Raw genomic sequence first — 22971 nt, 5'->3', positions numbered from 1 at the left:
AAGGCTGCTTTGACTCGCCAACATATTGGAGGCCACAAACCGAACATTCTAGTATGTAAATAACATTCATACTTTTGCAGGTAACATTGCAAAATATCTTATAGTTGTTTTCGGTTGCCTTACTGTGAAATGTTGATGAATGCTGCATCTGTAGGCAGCATTTGCAGCGTTTTTTTTCACACGAACGACATTCTCCAGAAGTACTCTATTATCAGACACTTCAGCTCGCACCAGCAGGTTCCGCAGACTACTAGGTTGCCTAAAAGCTATCATTGGAGGCTCGGGAAAAATCTTGGATAGTTTGGAATTCTTTTCAACTGATTTCCAATGCTCACGAATGACACCAAAGCTGTTTTTGAGAGATGGGTGGTAAGTAAGAACACATGGAGTCCTTTTATTTTAATTTTTAACTTTGTATTCCAATAGTTCACTCCTCGGAATTGACCGCTTTCTGAAAGCTTTTTTTGATATTTCTGTGTTTGTAGCCCCTTTGCTTCAAGCGAGTTTCAAGTTGACGTAATTGTCTTTTAGTTGTTTCTGTGTTGAAACATATTCGCTTGACTCTAAGCGCCTGACTGTATGGGATGCTCTTGGTAAGATGAGCAGGATGGCAACTTTTAGGGGACAAATATTGATGAGTGTCAGTAGGTTTAGAATATAAATCTGTAGATATGATGCCCTCTGTGAGTGAACTTGAAGTATTAAGGAAGGCGATTTTGGATTTAGACTTCTCATGAGTAAATTTGATACTAAGATGTATGTTGTTGGCATGAGTGATAAAAGTATCTAAATCCTCGTCGCTTTTATTCCATTTCATATCCACATCATCTATAAATCTAAACCAGGAAAGCGTTTTTTTGATGGAAGTTTCAAGGAGTTGTTTCTCTAATTTGCCCATGAATATGTTGGCATATGACGGAGCCATTTTGGTGCCCATGGCAGTTCCATTTACTTGCAATTGCAAATAATGATCTCCATCAAAAGTGAAGTTGTTTTTCTTAAGTTCCAGCGTGAGCCTTTTGACCAGGCATTCAGTAGGTGGATATTTCACTGGTCTGGAATTCCAAACTTCTTTACATGCATCGATGCCATCTGCATGTGGAATATTAGTGTAGAGGGAGGTGACATCCATGGAAACAAGAGTCGTGTCGGAGGGGATTGGATATAAGGCCTGCATTTTTCTTAGATAATCGGTTGTATCTTTGATGTGAGATGGTAAGTCTTCAACATGTTGACGAAGATGAAGTCAACAAATTCCGATATTTTTTCCGTCGGATGACCGTTCGCTGAAACTATAGGTACTTCCTGAGTTATTGGCCTTATGAATTTTAGGTAAAAGATAAAATCTGCCCGGTTTTGGATTTTCTGGTTTCAAATATTCTAGAGAGAAGAGATGTTTCCGATTCCGTTAAATGGTGTTGAGAAAGATTGACCACGAGGTTGGAGGGTGAATCAGTCTTTTGAGGTCTACGTTTAAAGCGTCTAATTCGTTTAGTCTTTCTCTCTGATGGTAAGGAAGGGTGGATGTATTCCATGCCATCCCTGCGGAATTTTCGTTTTTGTCTTTCACTTAAATTGTTGGATTGTATAGTAGTTATGTCCTTGAGGCGAGTGTTGATTGCATCACAATTGTCAGATGTTAGATCTCTTTTGCAGCTATTCAAAAGGGTGTTAAACTCGCCAGTGAGAGTTTTGAGATGTCCTTCGCAGTGTTGTTTGAGGAGGACCACTAACCGCTTTGAACAATGAAAGAGGGTTTGGTCCCATCTGCGAAGTAATGTATTGGATAAAGAGCCAGGGGCCGTGTCAATGAAAGTATCCTAGGATATGTCCTAAGATATGTCTTAGGACATTATTTAGGATGGTCTTAAGACGTGTCTGAGACATGTCTTAGGATGTAAAACAAAGCTATCTTATGATAGTCCTAACTATACGATGGTCCTAAGACCATCCTAACACATTTATTTAATTGAAAAAAATATGTATGGAATTCAATGACATATATTTTTATTCTATTTCACTATATGTGTAGAGGCAGAAAGGAGGACTCTTTTATGGAAAACAATTTATACAAAATAAAAGTTTTAACGTAATACTTGTAGAACATTATTATACACGACAAAAAAAGTATAAATGAATTGTTTTAACGTAATACTTGTAGAACGTTATTATACACGACAAAAAAAGTATAAATGAATTGCACACAACAACAAAACTAAATAGTCACACAACTTTGTTAAATGAGATATTCGATTCGTGTTAGAATTTAATGTTAGTATGTAAATTGTTTTGTCTTTGGGTCCACTCGATTTCATTGCATGTACTGAATAAGGATTAAGTAAAAGGAAGTCATTCCCCCCCCCCACATTTAAATTAGCATGGCATCGTTTGGTTAGGTGCAAAAAATGTTACTCATGATGATAGTATTTTTTAAGCAAAAAGGACAGCCCCATTTATTCCATATAAATGTATGAGCGTAACGATATGACATCGTCAAACATACTTTTTGGAGATTCTCTCTTGATGTCCATTTCATATAGAGTTGTGTACAGAAAAGCAATTTTAGTTAATAGTAAAGCATTTCACCAAATGACTTGTCCGCAATATCTCAATGTAAGTTCTAGCACACCCACACAAATGTCTTGCAATATGCTTAGTATTCCCAAAACTCAAGCTAAATACTATGAACGCTTTTATTTTTATATCTGGAAGCATTTTAAATAACAAATTTGTCTACAAATTGAAAATAATGTAACACAATTGAATCTTTAAAAAATATTGAAAAATTTTGTTTAATTAGTTTATTTTTTATAACATTATACTAGTTTATCATTGTATTAGTATTTTTATTAATGAACTTATGCCATATTTGTTGTTTTTGTTTCGTTTTAGGACATCGTAACTTTTAGGACTATCCTAAGACACCTATTTATATATCCTAACTTTAGGACCAAATTTAGGACACATCTTATTTTAGGACACCTTCGTTAACCTGACTTAGGACTAAGACGTGTCCTAAGACCACCCAAAGACATGTCCTAGTCCTCGGACAGCTTCGTTGACACGGCCCCAGGTGCTTGTGGCTTGATCTTGATTTGTAGTCCGTTAGGAATACTTTCATTATACTCGTAGTTAATCAAATTAGATAAATGGTGTTCAGTTCTAATTTGTTTTTGTTTAACAGCTCTAAGTTGTTTAAAATAATCATTGATGTTCATGATATTGGAGCTAAAAACTTAAATTTACTGGGATTATGTGAGTAACATGATACAGGTCATTCAGAGGAAAAATAATATAAAAGTCTATAAAAAAAACCAACCAGCAAATTTACTATGTACCGGATCGTCTAGAATAGGCGACACTATGCAGATAAGGAAAAAATTATATCAGTCTATATGTCTCTGTTTTGGTTCATCGATGGTATGTACATAGTAAAATCACAGATTTATATTTCAATTAGATTGAATACCAAGGAAGGAAATAATTCCCGAAATTAAATTAGATTGTTCTCAAACAATTAGGAAGAAATTCGTCATCATCACAATTGTTGGGTATAATGTATAATAATGTGAACATGGTTCTGACAATGCTTTATGCCATCCATTTCCTGTTCCGACATGTATGTAATACATATGCCACTGGACGTACACAAATTAACATGGCTCTAAAGGATGTGAATATTTTCCAGGACAACTTATTAAATTGAGTATCAAAGTTTCAAATTAATTTCGGGAATTATTTCCTTCCTTGGTATTCAATAACAGAAATTTAAAGAATAAACTGCTTGTCTGCTTGATGATGTTCTGTCATTGAATAACCCATATTTCAGCCAATACTTACATCTCATATATCCAAGTGAACTTGAAATTAAGGATACCACTGATACTAGAAGGACTGCTTCATACCTTGATCTTTTCCTCAATATTGACGTAGATGGACGACTTCACACGAAAATCTATGATAAACGGGACGATTTCAACTTCCCAATTATCAATTTCCCATTTCTCAGCAGTAACATACCCTCTGCCCCTTCGTATGGTGTTTACATATCACAATTGATACGTTATTCTCGTGCTTGTTCACACTATACGGACTTCATATACAGGAGTGTGCTCCTTACGCAGAAACTGCTCCAACAAAGTTATGAGGAGGACAGATTAAAATTGACACTCCGTAAATTTTATGGACACCATCACGATTTGGTGGATCCATACGATGTTTCGTTGACCAAACTAGCTAAGGACATTTTTACCACATGGTAGATTGTGTTTTGTCATAATGTCGTCTAATCTTTTAATTACCAAACGTGACTTATTCCCGATTGTGACTGTTTTGCCGAGTGTGAACTCGCATTACTATAAGACGTGGTACGGTACTTATCCATCCCAAATTCATGTATTTAGTTTAAATGTTTAATGTTATATTTGTAATTCTCATCGGATTTTGTCAAATGGGTTGACGTCTTTTCTATTATATTTATGTGTTATGGTAAAGAAAATTAATCACCGCCTTCATTTATCAGATTTGATTTCGTTCAAAGTAATCAGTACGATATTTTACGTTTGAAGTTAGATTCATAACAAACCTGACATAGTTTTATAATATAGTTAATTGCTACCTCAGTTTTATATTAATAAGAATTAAAATGTGCTTTGTTATTAAATGCAATATCAGTATTTAGTTCAAATATATAATCTTAAATTAATCCTAATTCTATCTTATTCATTCTTATGTGACGTCATTTTTCATTTTTTGATGCTCTGTTTTACTAATTCAAATGACGTCATTTTTTCGCCATTTTTCAGTTTCAAATAGGACGTCACTTGGCGTAGAGGTTTAAACGTATTCGGATGTGTCTACTTTTGTGTTTCAAATGTCTGGTTATGTAAATGTATTTCAGTTGTTTCCTGTAATTAGTTAATACTTCAGCTTTATCATGTACATCTTTTGTATATTCATTTTATTAAATTTACTGTTTGCAAAAGTATAAATTACTCTAAATTATAGGGATTTTCTGGTAACTTAACAGAAAACCCTTGCCGTTTTTGGCACAACCTTTTTGATCTTTTGGTCCTCGATGCTGTTCAACTTTGTACTCGTTTCGGCTTTCAAACTTTTGTATCTGTGCGTCACATATAGGTCTTGTGTGGACAAAATACACTTCTGGCGTATAAAATTTTTGAACTTGTTGCCTTTTGTTGGCTGTTGTTCGTGTGATTCTTTGTCAATTGTGTTCTCCAATTTATTTATATTGTAGTCCTGTGTTGTCATTTTGATGTTATATTTCATATGGCCATAAAAGTGCGAGGTTTGGCATGCCACAAAACCAGGTTCAACCCACCATTTTTTTCCTTTAAAAATGCCCTGTACCAAGTCAGGAATATGGTCATTGTTATATTATAGTTCGTTTCTGTGTGTATTACATTATAACGTTGTGTCGTTTGTTTTCTCTTATTTTTGAGTGTAAATTCACATTGCGATAAGACGTGTCACGGTACTTGTCTATCCCAAATTCATGTATTTGGTTTTGATGTTATATATATATGTTATATTTGTTATTCTCGTGGGATTTTGTCTATGTGTGTTACATTTTAGTGTTATGTCGTTGTTCTCCTCTTATATTTAATGCGTTTCCCTCGGTTTTAGTTTGTTATCCCGATTTTGTTTTTTGTCCATGGATTTATGAGTTTTGAACAGCGGTATACTACTGTTGCCTTTATTTAGGTGTATTCTTGCCAATTAAAACCGACTGATGATTATATTTAAAAATAGGGAAAGATGACATTAAATTGGTTCTGTCTTTTATTTAATTTATTGTTGGTCAAATAGCTGAAGTATTATACGTTGTGAAATGAAGACTATTTTAATAAGGACATTCCCGATTATGTGTAATTTTTGTTTATGTTTTTCACACCTGAAAAGAATATTTGTTTGTAATTTTTCGATTCAATTTCAAGAAGATCCTAGAATTTCCTGTCAAATTTTTAAACATCTTTTTTTCAAAATGGCTGAAGTATTTATGCGTTGTGAGATTTAAAATATTTTGATGAGAACATTAATTCCTGATTACGTAAATAAAGATCGTTTTGGATGGACCAAATTATATAATTGCAATTTGAAATGATCTGTTTTAAATATTCAAGGTTACCAATTCTAATTTAAAATAGTATAATTTTTGGTTCATATGCACTTAGAAGGCTTTTATTATTTATAAATTTATTCAATTAAATTAATTCAGTATTTCCTCGTTACAAAAGTAATCAGTGTTTTATAGACTAGCTCAAATCATCCAAATAATATAATCTATATGTAATAATCCCTTCCTACCTCACCGAGATTATGAAACGAGTTGAAAACTCCTGTTGATAACATATTGTACAAACACTGTAATAAGGCTGATGCAAATATTGGTATGTTCATAGAAGCCTATACATGTTGTAAAAGTTCTATATCTTGATCCATGCAATGAAAGGTAATCTCTTGGTCCCTGTTCATGCTGTTGTAGTGTAGTTATGACAAGCAAATAATGATATCAAAATCCTAGCTATTTACAATTGCAACTCTGTCCGGTTGGTTCAGTGTGTTATAAAGTATATAAAATGGTTCTCCAGCTGTGATACTTTAGTAGAACTCTGTCTTCCCCTTATTCAGAAATGATACAAACTTTGAACATTTGATTATAAGTTTGTTGAATTTCATGCTTAAGGTTCCACTAAAGTCAAAATATATACACTGCATAAACATCAAAACTTTGCCTGTATTTCTCAACCTAAAATGAATATAGACCTGAACTATGGGAAAAAATGTTCATTTAAACATACTTAACACTAAATTTTACTTTAAGCAAGTTAATTGATTTGTATACTTCAGTTAAAAATAAACTGTTACAGTATTAAAAAGTCTTCATGAGCTTTAATAAAAAGATATTGTACATATATTCACAATTTTAAGATGTACATTATATATATATTTGATAATAGATGTTATATTCAAGTAGTAATTTTCTTTAACACTTGAATTATAATCTTTTTTTAATTTTGTGATTTTTGTCAACTTTGAATTGACAAACCTAAATTAGGATACCAATTAAGGATTGTTTGTATCGCAATTACCAATTATCTATAGCAGTTGGGCAATATTTATGATAAAAGATAAATCAGACATGTGTAATTTAATGTAATGAGCAAAAATAAATTAAAAGTTGGACACATATGTTGTTTAAAATGAACACATCTTGGTATGTATTTGGTCTGGACATGTAAAATGCAATGATTTTTAGTACTTATATTTAGTTTACAATTTTATAAAACATTCATATTAAAATTTTACATAGTTTTTAACTGGTAACACATTATTTCATCCATATTTTAACTCCCAGCAACTGCACCTTGAAATACTTATACAGTCTGGAAGAGGTCAGAGGTCTAACTCCAAACTCTTTATAAACCTTTATTCAATTAAAGTCAAAATATTTCAGAGATCAAAGATGACAAAGTGTAATGGGTCATTACCAGTGACATAATGTTCATGTATATATTTTGTGAATTTTTGCGGTTTCTTCAATAGAAAAAGTTTGAAGTTATTTTTATAACATATCCAACAAGAATGTGTCCAAAGTACACGGATGCCCCACTCGCACTATCATTTTCTATGTTCAATGGACCGTGAAATTGGTGTCAAAAGTCTAATTTGGCTTTAAAATAAGAAAGATCATATCATAAGCAACATATATACTAAGTTTCAAGTTGATTGGAATTCAGCTTCATCAAAAACTTAGTCTGACAGACCTCGACCAAAATCTTTGACCTGAAGCGGGACAGACGGACAGACAAACTGACGAACGAACGAATGGACGGACAGACGGATGGACGGACGCACGCACGCACGGACCAGAAAACATAATGCCCCTCTACTATCGTAAGTGGGGCATAATACAATCCTTTTTCAAAAATTTCTATAGTTATACCAAACGTTTATTTATTCACATTTTTTTTTAATTCATTGTAATCAGATGTAATCATGATTACTTTGCCAATGTAATCATTAATTTAATCAGATACTTTCAGAAATGATGTAATTGTTTATTTAATTTAATCGTACAAATGACAAAGTAATTGTAATTTAATCAATTACATTGAAAGTAATCAGACCCATCTCTGACGTATATCTGTAATTTCTATATCCTATACGTGTCCGAGAATCTCCATGCTGTTCTTCCCTTCCTGCTGCAGTAGTATGGTAAACCCCAATTGTGTTCTGTACGATGTAAGAGTTGCCAAAAGTGTTGTTGGATTATAGTTGATCCTGCTTGGAAGGACTTGCGTCATTCTATATAGTTGCAACAAAGACTAGATCTCGAACTACTGAATTGGCACTTGTCAACTGTTGATTACTAAATGACGACCTCTAGATGTTTAATATATAGTCATCGGGGTTGCTGTTGCTATAATTGTCTTATTTGAGGAGAAAAGTTTCCACCAACGGCAGTGTTCTGCAAAACAATTTCGTATGTAGTCTCTTGTATTACGATCACTGACTCCCAGAGCCTGTGGTTCACTGTGGAGCTGCAGGGTTAAATCTTTTTGTCTTCCTTTCTTCTTTCTTCAGGGTGAAGTCAAACCCAGGCGAACTGTTCCGATACCGTTAAAACTGGCGGGGTTGAAATAGGGCGGACTTGTAATGATCGTCATTTCTTTTTTAACATTGTTTGACAAAACAGTTGCTCATTATTCAAAGCTGTAGATTAAAACCTTTTACACTGCTAGTCTACTAAATTGCCTTCTACTGCAGTGCTTTGTTATTGTTTACATTGTGCGGTGCATTGTGGGGTCGGCACTTGTCTCTTGTGATGTAACATCTAACAAGCTGTCATGGCCGCCGCTTATGTCCTCTACACTCGAAGATTTAAAAAATATCGAACTAAAGCCAATAAGCCATTCTCCTGGCGTTAATTGGGGAATTAAAGTTCTATGATCTTAGCTTTGAAAGAAGTCTAGTTTAATTCCCATTTTGAAAGTTCTGGATCATATGAAAAAGGTTTCTGTTTTAACATGACGTTATTGATGGCACACACTTGAAAATGAGATAATGCAATACTCAATCAAATGAACAATAATCAAATCACAGTCAAAGAAACTTAGATCCAATTTAATAAAATGTTAACATAGGATAGTAATTTGATTTTGAATATAGTTCGAAAACAGTAAAAAATAGCTAATTAACATATATATGATACACGTGTAAGTTAAAAGTTTGTCATTATGATAATGAGGTCATCAAAACACATATACCTCCTCTAGTAGTAAACAGTAAAGAATCTAATAATAGATTGACTGAGGTTTCTTAACTCTTAGATAGAAGATGCATTGTATTGTGTATAAACTATATTTTAATAAATCAAATTTCCTTTTAAAGTCAATATACACATGTGCAAACAAATTTTATTGGATTTAGAGCATCGGTTTGTTCACTAAGCGAAAGAAAGATGTCATATTAGAATACAGCATTATCTGTTAAAAAGGCTAATTCAACTGCTTCTAAATTTCAAACAAGTTTAACAACATAAACTTTGCTACAAAATTATTGATTTTTCATTTATCAAATTGTTACTTCTACAATTTGAAGGTGTACTTTTATAATAATTTCAAGATTTCCTTCTAGATACTAGCTTATGATCATAAACAACAAGCTTCTGTCTAAGTTAGATAAAAATCCAGGATAGTTTAAGAAAGTTATTAAAGTTTTAAAATCTTTAACAACCTCTAGTGAATGTAATGTTAACTGCCATGGCAGAAAAACTAAGTCCATTTATATGCAAAAATATAGAAAAACAGTATTTTTTTTCCATTTTTACAAAATTTGCTTCTGAATACTACCTTATGTTCATAAACAAACAAGCTTCTGTCGAAGTTTGGAAAAAACCAGGAGAGTTTAAGAAAGTTATCAAAATATTTAAAAACTTTACCCAGAGTGAGATTTTGCGATAAAATTAGCAGCCTTGACAAAAACCTACCACACTAAGTCCTGTATAACCCTAACCATCATATCTTTGATTTTTTTAGCTACTAGATAATGTTCTAACATTTTGTTCACTTTAAAATCAATTTATTTATCACATCAACATTTGTTTTTTGGCTAAAAATTGCATCAATCCTATAAGATACCCATAAATACTATGAAATGAGGATTAAATTGTCTACATCATTGCAATTAACATGATTAATTAATTCTGTCTTATTCAAATTGAATGTCCCTTGTTTTCAACATTTCTTGTGTTATCTTTTTCTACATTAGTATTAGTAATATATAACCATCATCGATAGGCTGTTGAAGACTCCAGGTTGAAGAGTTGCAATATATTACTTTAGCAGTTTAGCTTAACATATACATGCATTGCATATAACATATTAAATGACATGACTTACTCACCTTCCAAAACATTTTCTTTAATGCAAAGTTTCTTTCTGTAGCAACTCTAAGTTCATTTAGTAAGTTAAATGAATCTTCCATAGTGTTTTCAAGATTAAGTAACTCTCTTTTTAGCTGGTTGAACAAAGCTTCCATCTTCTCCCTAAATAAAATTAACATGAAATTTCAGTATGTATTCAAGATATGATTTTTTTTTATTTTCATTCTATTTTCAATAACAATTTCTGACACTCTGCCTACATTCCTTTGTACTGAGTATATTATTAACTAGTTAGCTCACCTGGCCCGAAGGGCCAAGTGAGCTTTTCTCACCACTTGGCGTCCGTCGTCCGTCGTCGTCGTCAGGCGTCGTCCGTCGTCGTCGTCAGGCGTCGTCCGTCGTCGTCCGTCGTCGTCGTCGTCCGTCGTCGTTAACAATTTACATTTTTAACTTCTTCTAGAGAACCACTGAATGGAATGGAACCAAACATGGCATGAATGTTCCTTATGAGGTGCTGACCAAGTGTTGTTACTTTGTAGCCGATCCATCATCCAAGATGGCCGCCAGCGGGGGACTTAGTTTAACATAGGACGCTATGGGAAATGCATACAAATGACTTCTTTTAGAGAACCACTGAATGGAATGGAACCAAACATGGCATGAATGTTCCTTATGAGGTGCTGACCAAGTGTTGTTACTTTGTTGCCGATCCATCATCCAAGATGGCCGCCAGCCGGGGACTTAGTTTAACATAGGACCCTATGGGAAATGCATACAAATGACTTCTTTTAGAGAACCACTGAATGGAATGAAATCAAACATGGCATGAATGTTCCTAATGTGGTGCTGACCAAGTGTTGTTACTTTGTAGCCGATCCATTATCCAAGATTGCCGCCAGCGGGGGACTTAGTTTAAGATAGGACCCTATGGGAAATGCATACAAATGACTTCTTTTAGAGAACCACTGAATGGAATAAAACCAAACATTGCATGAATGTTCCTTATGAGGTGCTGACCAAGTGTTGTTACTTTGTAGCCGATCCATCATCCAAGATGGCCACCAGCAGGGGACTTAGTTTAACATAGGACCCTATGGGAAATGCATACAAATGACTTCTTTTAGAGAACCACTGAATGGAATAAAACCAAACATGGCATGAATGTTCCTTATGAGGTGCTGACCAAGTGTTGTTACTTTGTAGCCGATCCGTCATCCAAGATGGCCGCCAGTGGGGGACTTTTGAATAAAATTAAACATGTTCCTTTCCTTATAAATGAGGTTGTGTTTTCACTTTTAGCCAAATTTTATATTTTTTTATATGATTTCAAAAACCCAAGTAGAATCAGGTGAGCGATACAGGCTCTTGACAGCCTCTAGTTTTATCTAGTCTTACAATTTTTTGCTTGTACGATATACGATATATATATCCCAGTAAAAAATTAGGCAACAAAATATTATCATAGTTTATTTATTTTAATATCTAATCTATCTATAATATATGTCAAGTTTTTTTTCTATTTAAACTATTTTTCGGCCATTTAAACTAATATTTGTTAACCTAGATTTATGTGTATATGCAATTGGTCTGCCAAATGTTATTGACAGATTTCAAGCAACATGCAGAACAGTTGATTTTTTTCATTTCAAACATTTTCATCTCAAAATTTCAGTCACCTCAAAATAACAAATTGGTGTTTCAATGAACAGATTTGCATTATTCAAACTCCAGATATCACAAAAAAATATAAAGAGAGCTGACTATATATAGTTATATATAGAAAAATAGACACAATTATTCACGCTTGAAACCGGTCTAAATTTAGATTGTAATTAAATATTTGACACATAATAGGTTTCTGACACAGAATCACTGTAGTCAAACAAATAAGAATTGGTAATATGATTTGAATTGATACTCAATTTTTTGCTTTTGTGCAATACACTTTGCTGTTGTGAAATGTCCCCTCCTAAAAATTAAAAAAAAAAATACCCCTTTTTATTTTGTTTTTGTGCAATACAGTATGCTTTTGCGAATTACCCTCCCCCTCTCAAAAATAATACTAGAGGCTCTCAAGAGCCTGTGTCGCTCACCTGACTCTACTTGGGGTTTTGAAAAAAAGATAAAAATCCTAACAGGTACATAAATAATGATTGAGGCCAAATTTGGTTTAGTATTGCATTCCATTTTATGGTTCTTTAAAAGAAGACATTTTAGCATTTATAGCTGACTATGCAGTATGGGCTTTGCTCATTGTTAAAGGCCTTAAGGTGACCTATAGTCGTTAATGTCTGTATCATTTTGGTCTCTTGTGGATAGTTGTCTCATTGGCAATCATACCACATCTTCTTTTTTATATTTTGTATGTATTTCTCATAGGGTCCTATGTTAAACTAAGTCCCTTGCTTGCAGATGAATCCGCTACAAAGTAACAACACTTGGTCAGCACCTCATAAGGAACATTCATACTATGTTTGGTTTCATTCCATTCAGTGGTTCTCTAAAAGAAGACATTTGTATGTATTTCCCATAGGGTCCTATCTTAAACTTAGTCCCTGTATGACAGCCATCTTTGATGATGGATTGGCTACAAAGTAACAACATCATAAGGAATATTCATGCTATGTTTGGTTTCATTCTATTCAGTGGTTCTCGAAGAAGACACTTGTATGTATTTCCCATATGTTATATATCAGTATGTATGGTCAGATTATGTTTCTGTGTGAAAGAGAGAGTTGTTCCCCTTTTGTCAGTAATTTGTATTTTTGTTTGTGACGTCATCTTTGTCTGATTAAAATGTAGAAATGGAAACTTATGTGTCCATATGAAATCGCCTCCATCCTTGCTACCAGAGCTATTCCCAAATATCTGTAGTATGGTGGAGACCCTAAACCATCGATGAATAATGATGTATACGTATTTTGGAGTTTTATTTTCTTTGGATTTTGGACATTTTTACTTGTGAAGTTGACCAACCGTTCCTGATTCAGTGAATGAATCCTGACACCCCATTATGCTAGCCCTGAACACTTTTAGTAATGTTGTAAATTTAAAGCTGAACGTTTACTATAGTATTTATTACTATTGCACCAACATTTAATTGATTTTTTGGAAAGACGAAGAACAGACCATTTCTCGTCTCGTGTACTGTCTTTGTGATTTGTGATGAATGTCTACATGTATTCTGTTTTCAACCAGAAAGCACGTGAGATCTATCTCACTGCATCATACTTTATCAATTTTGATAGATTTGATATAAATCTGTATTGAAATCATAAATATGTCGTCGTGGTAATTCATTTGACAGATCAATTGTCCAGTATATTGATTGCTATTGTTAATCCTAAAAACATAAAATTGATTAGAGTTCGGGGCAGGATCTTAAAGAAACATAATTAGTATACATGTTTTTTTAACAGTAACTTTAAATCAGTAATGAGATTAAATTTTACTAATTACTTCATTATTTCGTTTTTGATCTAATATTGTGTAAACCTACATCTAAATGTTCAACCTCCGTAGTGCAAGGGTTAGTCTTACTTTATATTAAAAAAATTTGTAAGGGTTCCGCGGAACCCAGTGTCTCGCCTATTTTTGCTGTAAATCACAGGCTCAACAACAATGAGGAAAAAAATCAATAAAAATATTCCTCTTGTTACTATTTTATGATTGTAAGAAAATCTAAGTCCATTTGAAAGTAAATTACAGAAAAAAACAGAGTAATCTTTTTACAAACTTTACTTCTGGATACAATCTTATGATCATAAATAAGGTTATTTCCAAGTTTGGTACAAACCCAGGATAGTTTAAGAAAGTTATTTAAATTTTAAAAACTTTAACCACAGAGTGAATGTAATGGTTCCCTGCAGAAAAAACTAAGTCCATTTATAAGTAAAATACGGAAAAAATTGAATTTTATTTTTACAAAATTTTCTTCTGGATACTATCTTATGATCATAAACAAGCTTCTGTCCAAGTTTGGTACAAACCCAGGATAGTTAAAGAAAGTTATTAAAATTCTAAAAACTTTAACCACAGAGTGAATGTAATGTTTCCCCGCAAAAAAAACTAAGTCCATTTATAAGTAAAATACGGAAAAAATGGAATTTTATTTTTACAAAATTTACTTCTGGATATTATCTTATGATCATAAACAAGCTTCTGTCCAAGTTTGGTACAAACCCAGGATAGTTTGAGAAAGTTATTAAAATTCTAAAAACTTTAACCACAGAGTGAATGTTTTGTTTCCCCGCAGAAAAAACTAAGTCCATTTATAGTAAAATACGGAAAAAATGGAATTTTATTTTTACAAAATTTACTTCTGGATACTATCTTATGATCATAAACAAGCTTCTGTCAAAGTTTGGTAGAAATCCAGTATAGTTTAAGAAAGTTATTAAAATTTCAAAAACTTTAACCACAGAGTGAATATTTGTTGACGCCGCCGACGACGCCGACGACGACGGAATGTAGGATCGCTTAGTCTCGCTTTTTCGACTAAAGTCGAAGGCTCGACAAAAATTGTAAAATGCAAACCAATGTGCATGTACTCAATTAATGTAGGTGTAAGTACGAATAACACGCCTAAAGAAAAAAGCAAACACAGTAAAGAAACAGGTCGTACGATGACGTATAGTTGTTAATTTATGTGTCATTTTGGTTTCTTGTGAAGAATTGTCTTATTGGCAATCATACCACATCTTCTCTTTTTATAATTAATCATTTCAAATTGAAACACACCACATTATTTTCGGAGACAACAAGAGAAAAGGAAAGAATAATCGGTTTCAGACATATGACATATTCAATTCTACGAGATTAAGATTTTTTTTCAATCTGAACAAACGCTTTAGTTGATACGGTGTATTTGATTATTAAAAGTCAAATTTCACCAGGAATCCCCACAGACAAGCCTTATAATGCTAAAGGAAAAACTTCAATTCTAAAAGCGTATTTATGTCTTGGTTGAAAGGTTGTCAAATTGACACTCATACCACATCTTATATCTATGTGTAGGGTTCTGTTGATAAGGCTTTCAAACATCAACTTTAACTACCAGTTAACCGGTTAATCGGTCGAACGATTATCCGAGTAACCGGTTAGGCAAAAGTGTACGATTTGACAACACTCTACTTTATTTAATTTCCGTAACATTTGGATCCTGTTTATATATATGCTATTTTTATTTGACATTATTCAACTTGTATCGGTGATAAGTGTATCGCCATGCATACTACAGTTAGAATTTCACCAGAAGAGCCATTTTTACTGTTTATGTTGACCCAGATTTATCCAGTGAACTACACGTGTGATGTGTGACTGTATTGCTGTTTTGTTTAATTTCCGCCGTAATATTTGACTCTCATAAAAAGTAATTATGAATATCACCATGGTTTTGCAGATTTCCAAGAAGACCTATTTTAAAGAAGGATGATAAATGTAGTGTGTACAAGAACATTTTATTTTTAACAATGTTGATTTTATGATATTTTTCATGTTAATTTTGATCTACGTTATTTGTTTACTTTGAAATTAAGCTAATGTGAAAGTGTTTATCATTTAGCGGTGAGATATCGGCAGCAGTCCTTTTGCGCCAATTACTGTTTTTCAGGGATATCATTTGCGCCAAATTTTGTTTTCCAAATGTATCAATTGCGCCAATATTCGGAACTCATTTGCGCCAATTTACCTGTACACATATCTATCATAAATACTAGTGATTAATATATATATATAGTCATATTTTGGGCTTAAAAAGTATCATATGTTCGAAGATATTTCACCATAAAGATGGGCATCTGGATAGAAATGATTAAAAGTGCACTTGACAGTCCATGAACAGAGAGAAGACAAATGATTGCTTTGTTGAATATTTGAAACAAGATATGCCAAAAGAGAAGAAAAAGAAGCTTTTGCTGATTAAGTTTTAGCCACATATGCTTTGTTCCCACCTTCCGTATTGGCTGAAACTCTATCTACCGCAAAACGTACCGGTAATGGAGCAGAAGCATTCTACAGGAATTATTATGAACTGTTTTATGCATTTCATCCTTCAATGCTCGTCTTTTTGGACAATAAAGTGAAGTCCCAAGCTACTACATACATTAAATTGGGAATTAAGTATGCAGCAGCAGTAAGAAGAAAGTATGTTTCAGAAAAGGAAAACATTTGCTGTGTAAACTGCCGGTTCCAAGTCCAAATAAAGGAGAAGGAAAGTCATTTTTCTTCTAATTGGCGCAATCATATGTTTTATTTTTGGCGCAAATGATACCATGTAATTCGAAAACAGGTGGCGCAAACATAGCATTGGAGAAAAAAAGTAAAAGGACGCATTTTTGGCGAAAACAGATCTCTTCCGTGATATTTGTCATAAATAAAACCTTATTAAATTTAAGTGTTTAAGGTCCCTGATGATACTTTCAAATTGATATTCAGCTATTTATAATGTATCAGTTTGTCCAATAGGAAATTCAATTAATATATTTCTCGTTTTTTTATTTTATATAGATTGGACCGCTGGTTTTCCCGTTTGAATGGTTTTACACTAGTAATTTTGGGGCCCTTTATAGCTTGTTGTTCGGTGTGAGCCAAGGCTCCGTGTTTAAGGCTGTACATTGACCTATAATGGTTTTTTTTTTTTTAAATTGTTATTCAGATGGAGAGTTGTCTCATTGGCACTCACACCACACCTTCCTATATCTAATCACTGTAATTGTTTGTGTGAAAGTAATTCGTGCATAAGGTCATTTGAGGGAGGAGTCCAAGATGCCAGACTTTTTGTTTTGCAGCATTGATACGTTTGTTTTAAAATGGTTACTAGAGTGTGAGAGATTAACTTTATTAATGTTAATTTTTAATTTGGAAATGATTATTAATTGTTTTTTCTTTTAACACATAAACATATTGACCATAGTAAAAATTTAGTTAAATTTTGTTTTGTGGGAAGGATGTTATATATCAGTATGTATGGTCAGATTATGTTTCTGTGTGAAAGAGAGAGTTGTTCCCCTTTTGTCAGTAATTTGTATTTTTGTTTATAATGTCATCTTTGTCTGATTAAAATGTAGAAATGGAAGCTGATGTGTTTTTATGTGTTCGTATGGAATCCCCTCCATCCTTGCTACCACAGATATTCCCCTAGTCTGTAATATGGTCCTATGTTAAACTAAGTCCCTTGCTAGCGGTCATCTTTGACAATGGATCAGCTACAAAATAACAAAATTTAGTCAGTACCTCATAAGGAACATTCATGCTATGTTTGGTTTCATTCCATTCAGTAGTTCTCTAAAAGAAGACATTTGTATGTATTTCCCAAGGGTCCTATGTTTAACTTTGTCCCCTGCTGGTGGCCATCTTGGATGATGGATCGTCTACAAAGTAATTACACTTGGTCGGCACCTTATAAGGAACATTCATGCTATGTTTGGTTTCATTCAAATCAGTGGTTCTCTAAAAGAAGACACTTGTATGTATTTCCTAAAGGGGCCTATGTTAAACTTTGTCCCCTGCTGGCGGCCATCTTGGATGATGGATCGTCTACAAAGTAACAACACTTGGTCAACACCTCATAAGGAACATTCATGCTATGTTGGGTTTCATTCCATTCAGTGGTTCTCTAAAAGAAGACATTTGTATATATTTGCCAAGGGTCCTATGTTTAACTTGGTCCCCTGCTGGCCACCATCTTGGATGATGGATCGTCTACAAAGTAACAACACTTGAACAGCACCTCATAAGGAACATTGATGCTATGTTTGGTTTCATTCCATTCAGTGGTTCTCTAAAAGAAGACTTTTGTATGTATTTCCCATAGGGTCCTATGGTAAACTAAGTCCCTCGCTGGTGGCCATCTTGGATGATAGATCGGCTACAAAGTAACAAAACTTGGTCAGCACCTCATAAGGAACATTCAAACTATGTTTGGTTTCATTTCATTCAGTGGTTCTCTAAAAGAAGACATTTGTATGTATTTCCCATAGGGTCCTAAGTTAAACTAAGTCCCACGCTGGCCGCCTTCTTGGATGATGGATCTGCTACAAAATAGCAACACTTTGTCAGCACCTCATAAGGAACATTCATCCTATTTTGGTTTTATTCCATTCAGTAGTTCTCTAAAAGAAGACATTTGTATGTTACTTCCCATAGGGTCCTATGTAAAACTAAGTCCCTCACTGGCGGCCATCTTGGATGATAGATCGGCTACAAAGTAACAATACTAGGTCAGCACCTCAAAAGGAACATGCATGCTATGTTTGGTTTTTTTCCATTCAGTGGTTCTCTAGAAGAATTTCGAAATGTAAAAAGTTAACGACAACTACGGACGACGACGACAAACGCCAACTGATGAGAAAAGCTTACTTGGCCCTTCAGGCCAGCTGGGCTAAACATTAATTCCTTTTTTTTTTAGCAATACACTATGCATATATATATATGGACCCCACCCCAAACAAAAAAATTAAATCGTATCCCCCCTTTTTATAAAAATTCTTCCTCATGATATGGTCATAATCTTTATATTTCAAAATTCAAAATTTGATATCAAAATTGATATTCCTTAATCAGCATAAATTTAATACAACTTAAGTAAATTGACAGCTAATCACCTCAAGACAACACATCATTTCTTTATACATAATTTTAAAGCAGTGTTCAGGAGGTAATCCAAACATAATATGCTGGGATTACCTCAATATATTTTGATTACCTCCCTTACATGTACTGCTTTAAAATTGTCTTAATTGTCTATTTAATAACCAAGAAACCTTTGTTTTATTCCCTTTTTTGCCCCAAATTCCTAAACTGTTTGAGCTATAACCCCCTAAAGCTTATCCCAACCATTCCTTTGTGGTATGGAAACTTGTGGTACAATTTCGGAAAGATCCACACTTAATTAACCCTTACCATGCTGAATTGTTTTTCAGGTATCATTTACTGTATGCTGAATTGTTTTCAGAAAATGTTTGTAATATCATCACTTTTTTTAATATGTCATGATTCATAAGGCTTGATGGCAAATAACTTCATGGTTTAGTACTAGAAAAATTGAACACCATTATTTTTTTTTACTTATTTGTACATTTTGAAAAAAATGGTTGCCATGGTAACAGTTCAATGATTAAAATTATGATTTTTTTCAACATATGCATAGTTTCATGTGTTATATAAGTTGCTCAAACATCCCAGTTTAACGTAAAATGAAAGAAATAATAAATATATCCTGATTTTAAAATAGAGTTCAGTAGATGTGCTTAATTATATCCATGATAATTAATTTAGTTCGTAAAAAGCAACTACTAAAGTAAAAAAAAAATAAATAAAAATAAAAAATTACTTGTTAACAAATTATTATTTTTTCATTCAGTAAAATAATGTAAATGGTTTCTGTTGTTAAACTAATGAATAAAACTTATTTTTTAGAAGAGGAAAGGGTTACCATGTCAACCATAATATAATTTCAAGTAAGCCGATGAAATCAAACTAAAATAATTGCAGATACATGTATCTGAGCCTTCTTTAGTGGAAAAAATGTTCTTAGTTTTGTTGCAGTTATATTTCTTGCATGTTTTTAATATCTTGGTGATTTGTTTCTTCAGAAAACTCAAATTTATGCATTTAACCAAATACCAGTACACATACCTAAGTTAATATCTAATAAGCAACTTCACTGCAAAACACAACTCCTTGTTTCCCCAATAGAATACAAATCAGTGCAGGTACATGTATCTTTATACAAACAAATTCAAACTAACCAATTAATTAATGTATATGATGTAACTGAATTAAGTCACAAAACAGGAATGGAGGAGCATCATTTTTAAACCCAACAACAATAACAAATTCAATACTGTACAACAAATCTAGAGAACCTATTTTTTTTTAAATGTGTTACATTTTATGAACACATTGTGTATTAGTTGGATGCCTTGTCTTCACACCAGACTGAAGAAACAGATGAGACATGTTGGATGCCTTGTCTGCACACAAGACGTAGAGAAACCCATATGACCAGAATAAAGATATTAATATCATGTTTTTGTTGATTGATATTTGTCCTGAACCTCAAATTGTAGTCCGTTCAGATACTTAAATATGACAATGATTAAATAATAAGTTAATTATGCAGAGAAAATATATTTTAAAGTTGAACATTTAAAGATCAACTTCACAACTTGAACATTTCAATACATTCAAATTATTTAATCATTAAAATAAGTATTAGACAACAAATTGGCTTCATTCCTCTGTATTATTTTCATTTACATTTCGGACTGCCCCAGCTGCAAGTTTTTGCCTTTTGTAAGCGAGATTGTACTCTTTGTATTTGTGATAGAGCTTGAAACAAGGATCAATACAAAGCGCAACATTGCACTCTGCACAATTAAAGGAAGTGTCACGTCCTGGCCTTCTACGTTTTTCTCCTGCAGAGGCTAATAGTTCTCTTTCTGCAGGTGTATACACTATGCACCTACGAGTTAAAGTTAGTTTTGTTCCAGTTGGAATAATTTTTTCCGCGAAATGTCTTCCAGTTAGTCTTTCTAACTGTTTACCAGAGGGACGGCCAGCAGATTTTTTAGCTTCATGTAGTCCAACATCATTGGATTTTTCAATTAACTGTTTAATAAATTTTCTATGATAATTCCTAAACAATAAGGGTGATCTTTCAGTAGTTGTACTTTTGTAAAGTATATCAATCTAATTAATAAACTGGTTCCTGGCTGATTACTACACAATGCTCATGCATAATGATAACACAAGCACATTCCTCCAGTTTGTATTGAAATTAGTAAATACGAAACCAAGCGCGGTAGGCAGAGAAATCAGGTCGGCAGTTATGGAACAATGACTGCGTCATTTTCCAAAAACCGATCTCTCATCGCTCCTGTTTCTGATATGTCGCGTGGGAGATCTAACGAAACCCGCTTTGAGGTCACATGTGAGTGACCTCGTAGGTGTGTCTTTTTCGACCAATGAAATTGAGTCTTCCACGATCTTGGAAGTTTAACGTAAGAAAGGGATGTAACTCATTTTATTTACGACGAAATCGTCAGTCATAATAATTCATAAACTTTTTTGATTGGCTTATTAATAGGTCGTCAACTCATTTGCATATCTTTATAAATTCATGACTTTTAGTTCACTCACATGTGACCTCAAAGCCGGTTTCGTTAGATCTCCCACGCGACATATCAGAAACAGGAGCGATGAGAGATCGGTTTTTAATTAGATTGAAAGTATATATGAGTTCAAGGCTGCCATTGAGAACATGTGGAATATTACCTTTTTCCACCATTTCAATGTTTTAATAGGAATTTTACAATAGGAAATCATTTGATCTGAGCGATCAACGCCACCCATTTTAGAATTGTATTCAAATACAACTTTTGGACGAATTATATTTTCCCCAGTCCGAGGGTCTTTCCTATTTGTGTCTATGTTTTCGGATGTGCTGACTGTGGATAGCATATAAACAGGGTTATGATCTAAATATTTTGTCAAGTTTAAGGGTCCTTTATTTACCAATGCTGTTTCTCCTTTTGCTCTCAATTTTAAGCTTTTTAATTCATCAGGTACACCTTTTCTGTTTGGTCTAACAGTACCTGTAGCACCAACACCAAGTTCCCAAAGATCGGAAAATAGTTGTGGAGAGCTGTAATAATTGTCACAATAGAGTATATGACCTTTTCCAAAATGTCCCCATAGCAAGTCCATTGTAAGGTCGTATGTTGCCCCATTTGAACTATGTGGTATTAGTGGTTTTCCAGTGTATAGTTTGAATTTAGAACAAAATCCGTTTTTCGAGCCACACAACATATATGCCTTGAGTCCATATTTGCTCGGTTTGTCAGGATTGTAAGTTTTAAATGACAAACTTCCTCGCCATGGAACCATGCATTCATCTATGGTTAAGTTTTGGCCTGGGTAATAAAATGATTGAAATCTATGTAATATGTTATGATATAGTGTTCCAAGTTTAAACAATGGGTCATGGCCATCTTGTCCTCTAGGTATATTGTTCTCATTATTGTTTAAATGAAAGAATGTTAACAAGAGATAAAAACGATCGCGTGCCATAATGTCTCTAAAAATGGTGTTGATGTAACTGGGTCGGTAGTCCAGTATTCACTTATGTCCAACTGACAAACAAGAGTCATGGTAAATAATAGGGCAGTAAACCGCCTCATTTCATTTAAGGTTGTGTCAATCCACTTATTAAATCTTGAATATGCACTCACATTTTTTGATGCAATAGATTGAGCTGCATATAAGTTTGTCTCTTGGACTATTTCTTGAATGTCCTGATCATTTATAAAATTTTCAAAATATTCTATGGGAGATGTTTTATCATTTATTTCTCTGAAGAAACCCTGTGATCCACTGAAATTCAATGGTAGTGGGACATGTTCCCCTGCAACCCAGTTCTCGTTTGTAATGCGCTCGTTTATAACTACTTCAGGGTTTTCATTAACATCATTAACATCTTCTAGGTCAAATCCTTCAAATTCATAATCGCTATCTTCATCAGCAAATATTTCATCTAAGTATTCCCCGAAATTAAGGTTATC

The 22971-nt window shown here is 33.4% G+C and overlaps 1 protein-coding gene across 2 annotated transcripts in view; it reads right to left on the bottom strand.

The window, feature by feature from the left end:
• Positions 1-22971, bottom strand: part of LOC143079298 (uncharacterized protein C12orf56-like) — a 153943-nt gene that overhangs the window by 62738 nt on the left and 68234 nt on the right. For both annotated transcript variants that reach the window (XM_076254560.1, XM_076254569.1), the window contains exon 6: positions 10429-10570. In XM_076254560.1, coding sequence (XP_076110675.1) covers positions 10429-10570 — 142 coding nt within the window. The remainder of the gene's footprint in view (positions 1-10428; positions 10571-22971) is intronic.

This window comes from Mytilus galloprovincialis, chromosome 1, assembly GCF_965363235.1.
Source record: "Mytilus galloprovincialis chromosome 1, xbMytGall1.hap1.1, whole genome shotgun sequence".
In the NCBI taxonomy this organism is placed as follows: Eukaryota; Metazoa; Mollusca; class Bivalvia; order Mytilida; family Mytilidae; genus Mytilus; species Mytilus galloprovincialis.
The sequence above is the reverse complement of the archived record's forward strand: the minus strand, read 5'-3'. Positions and strand labels throughout refer to the sequence as shown.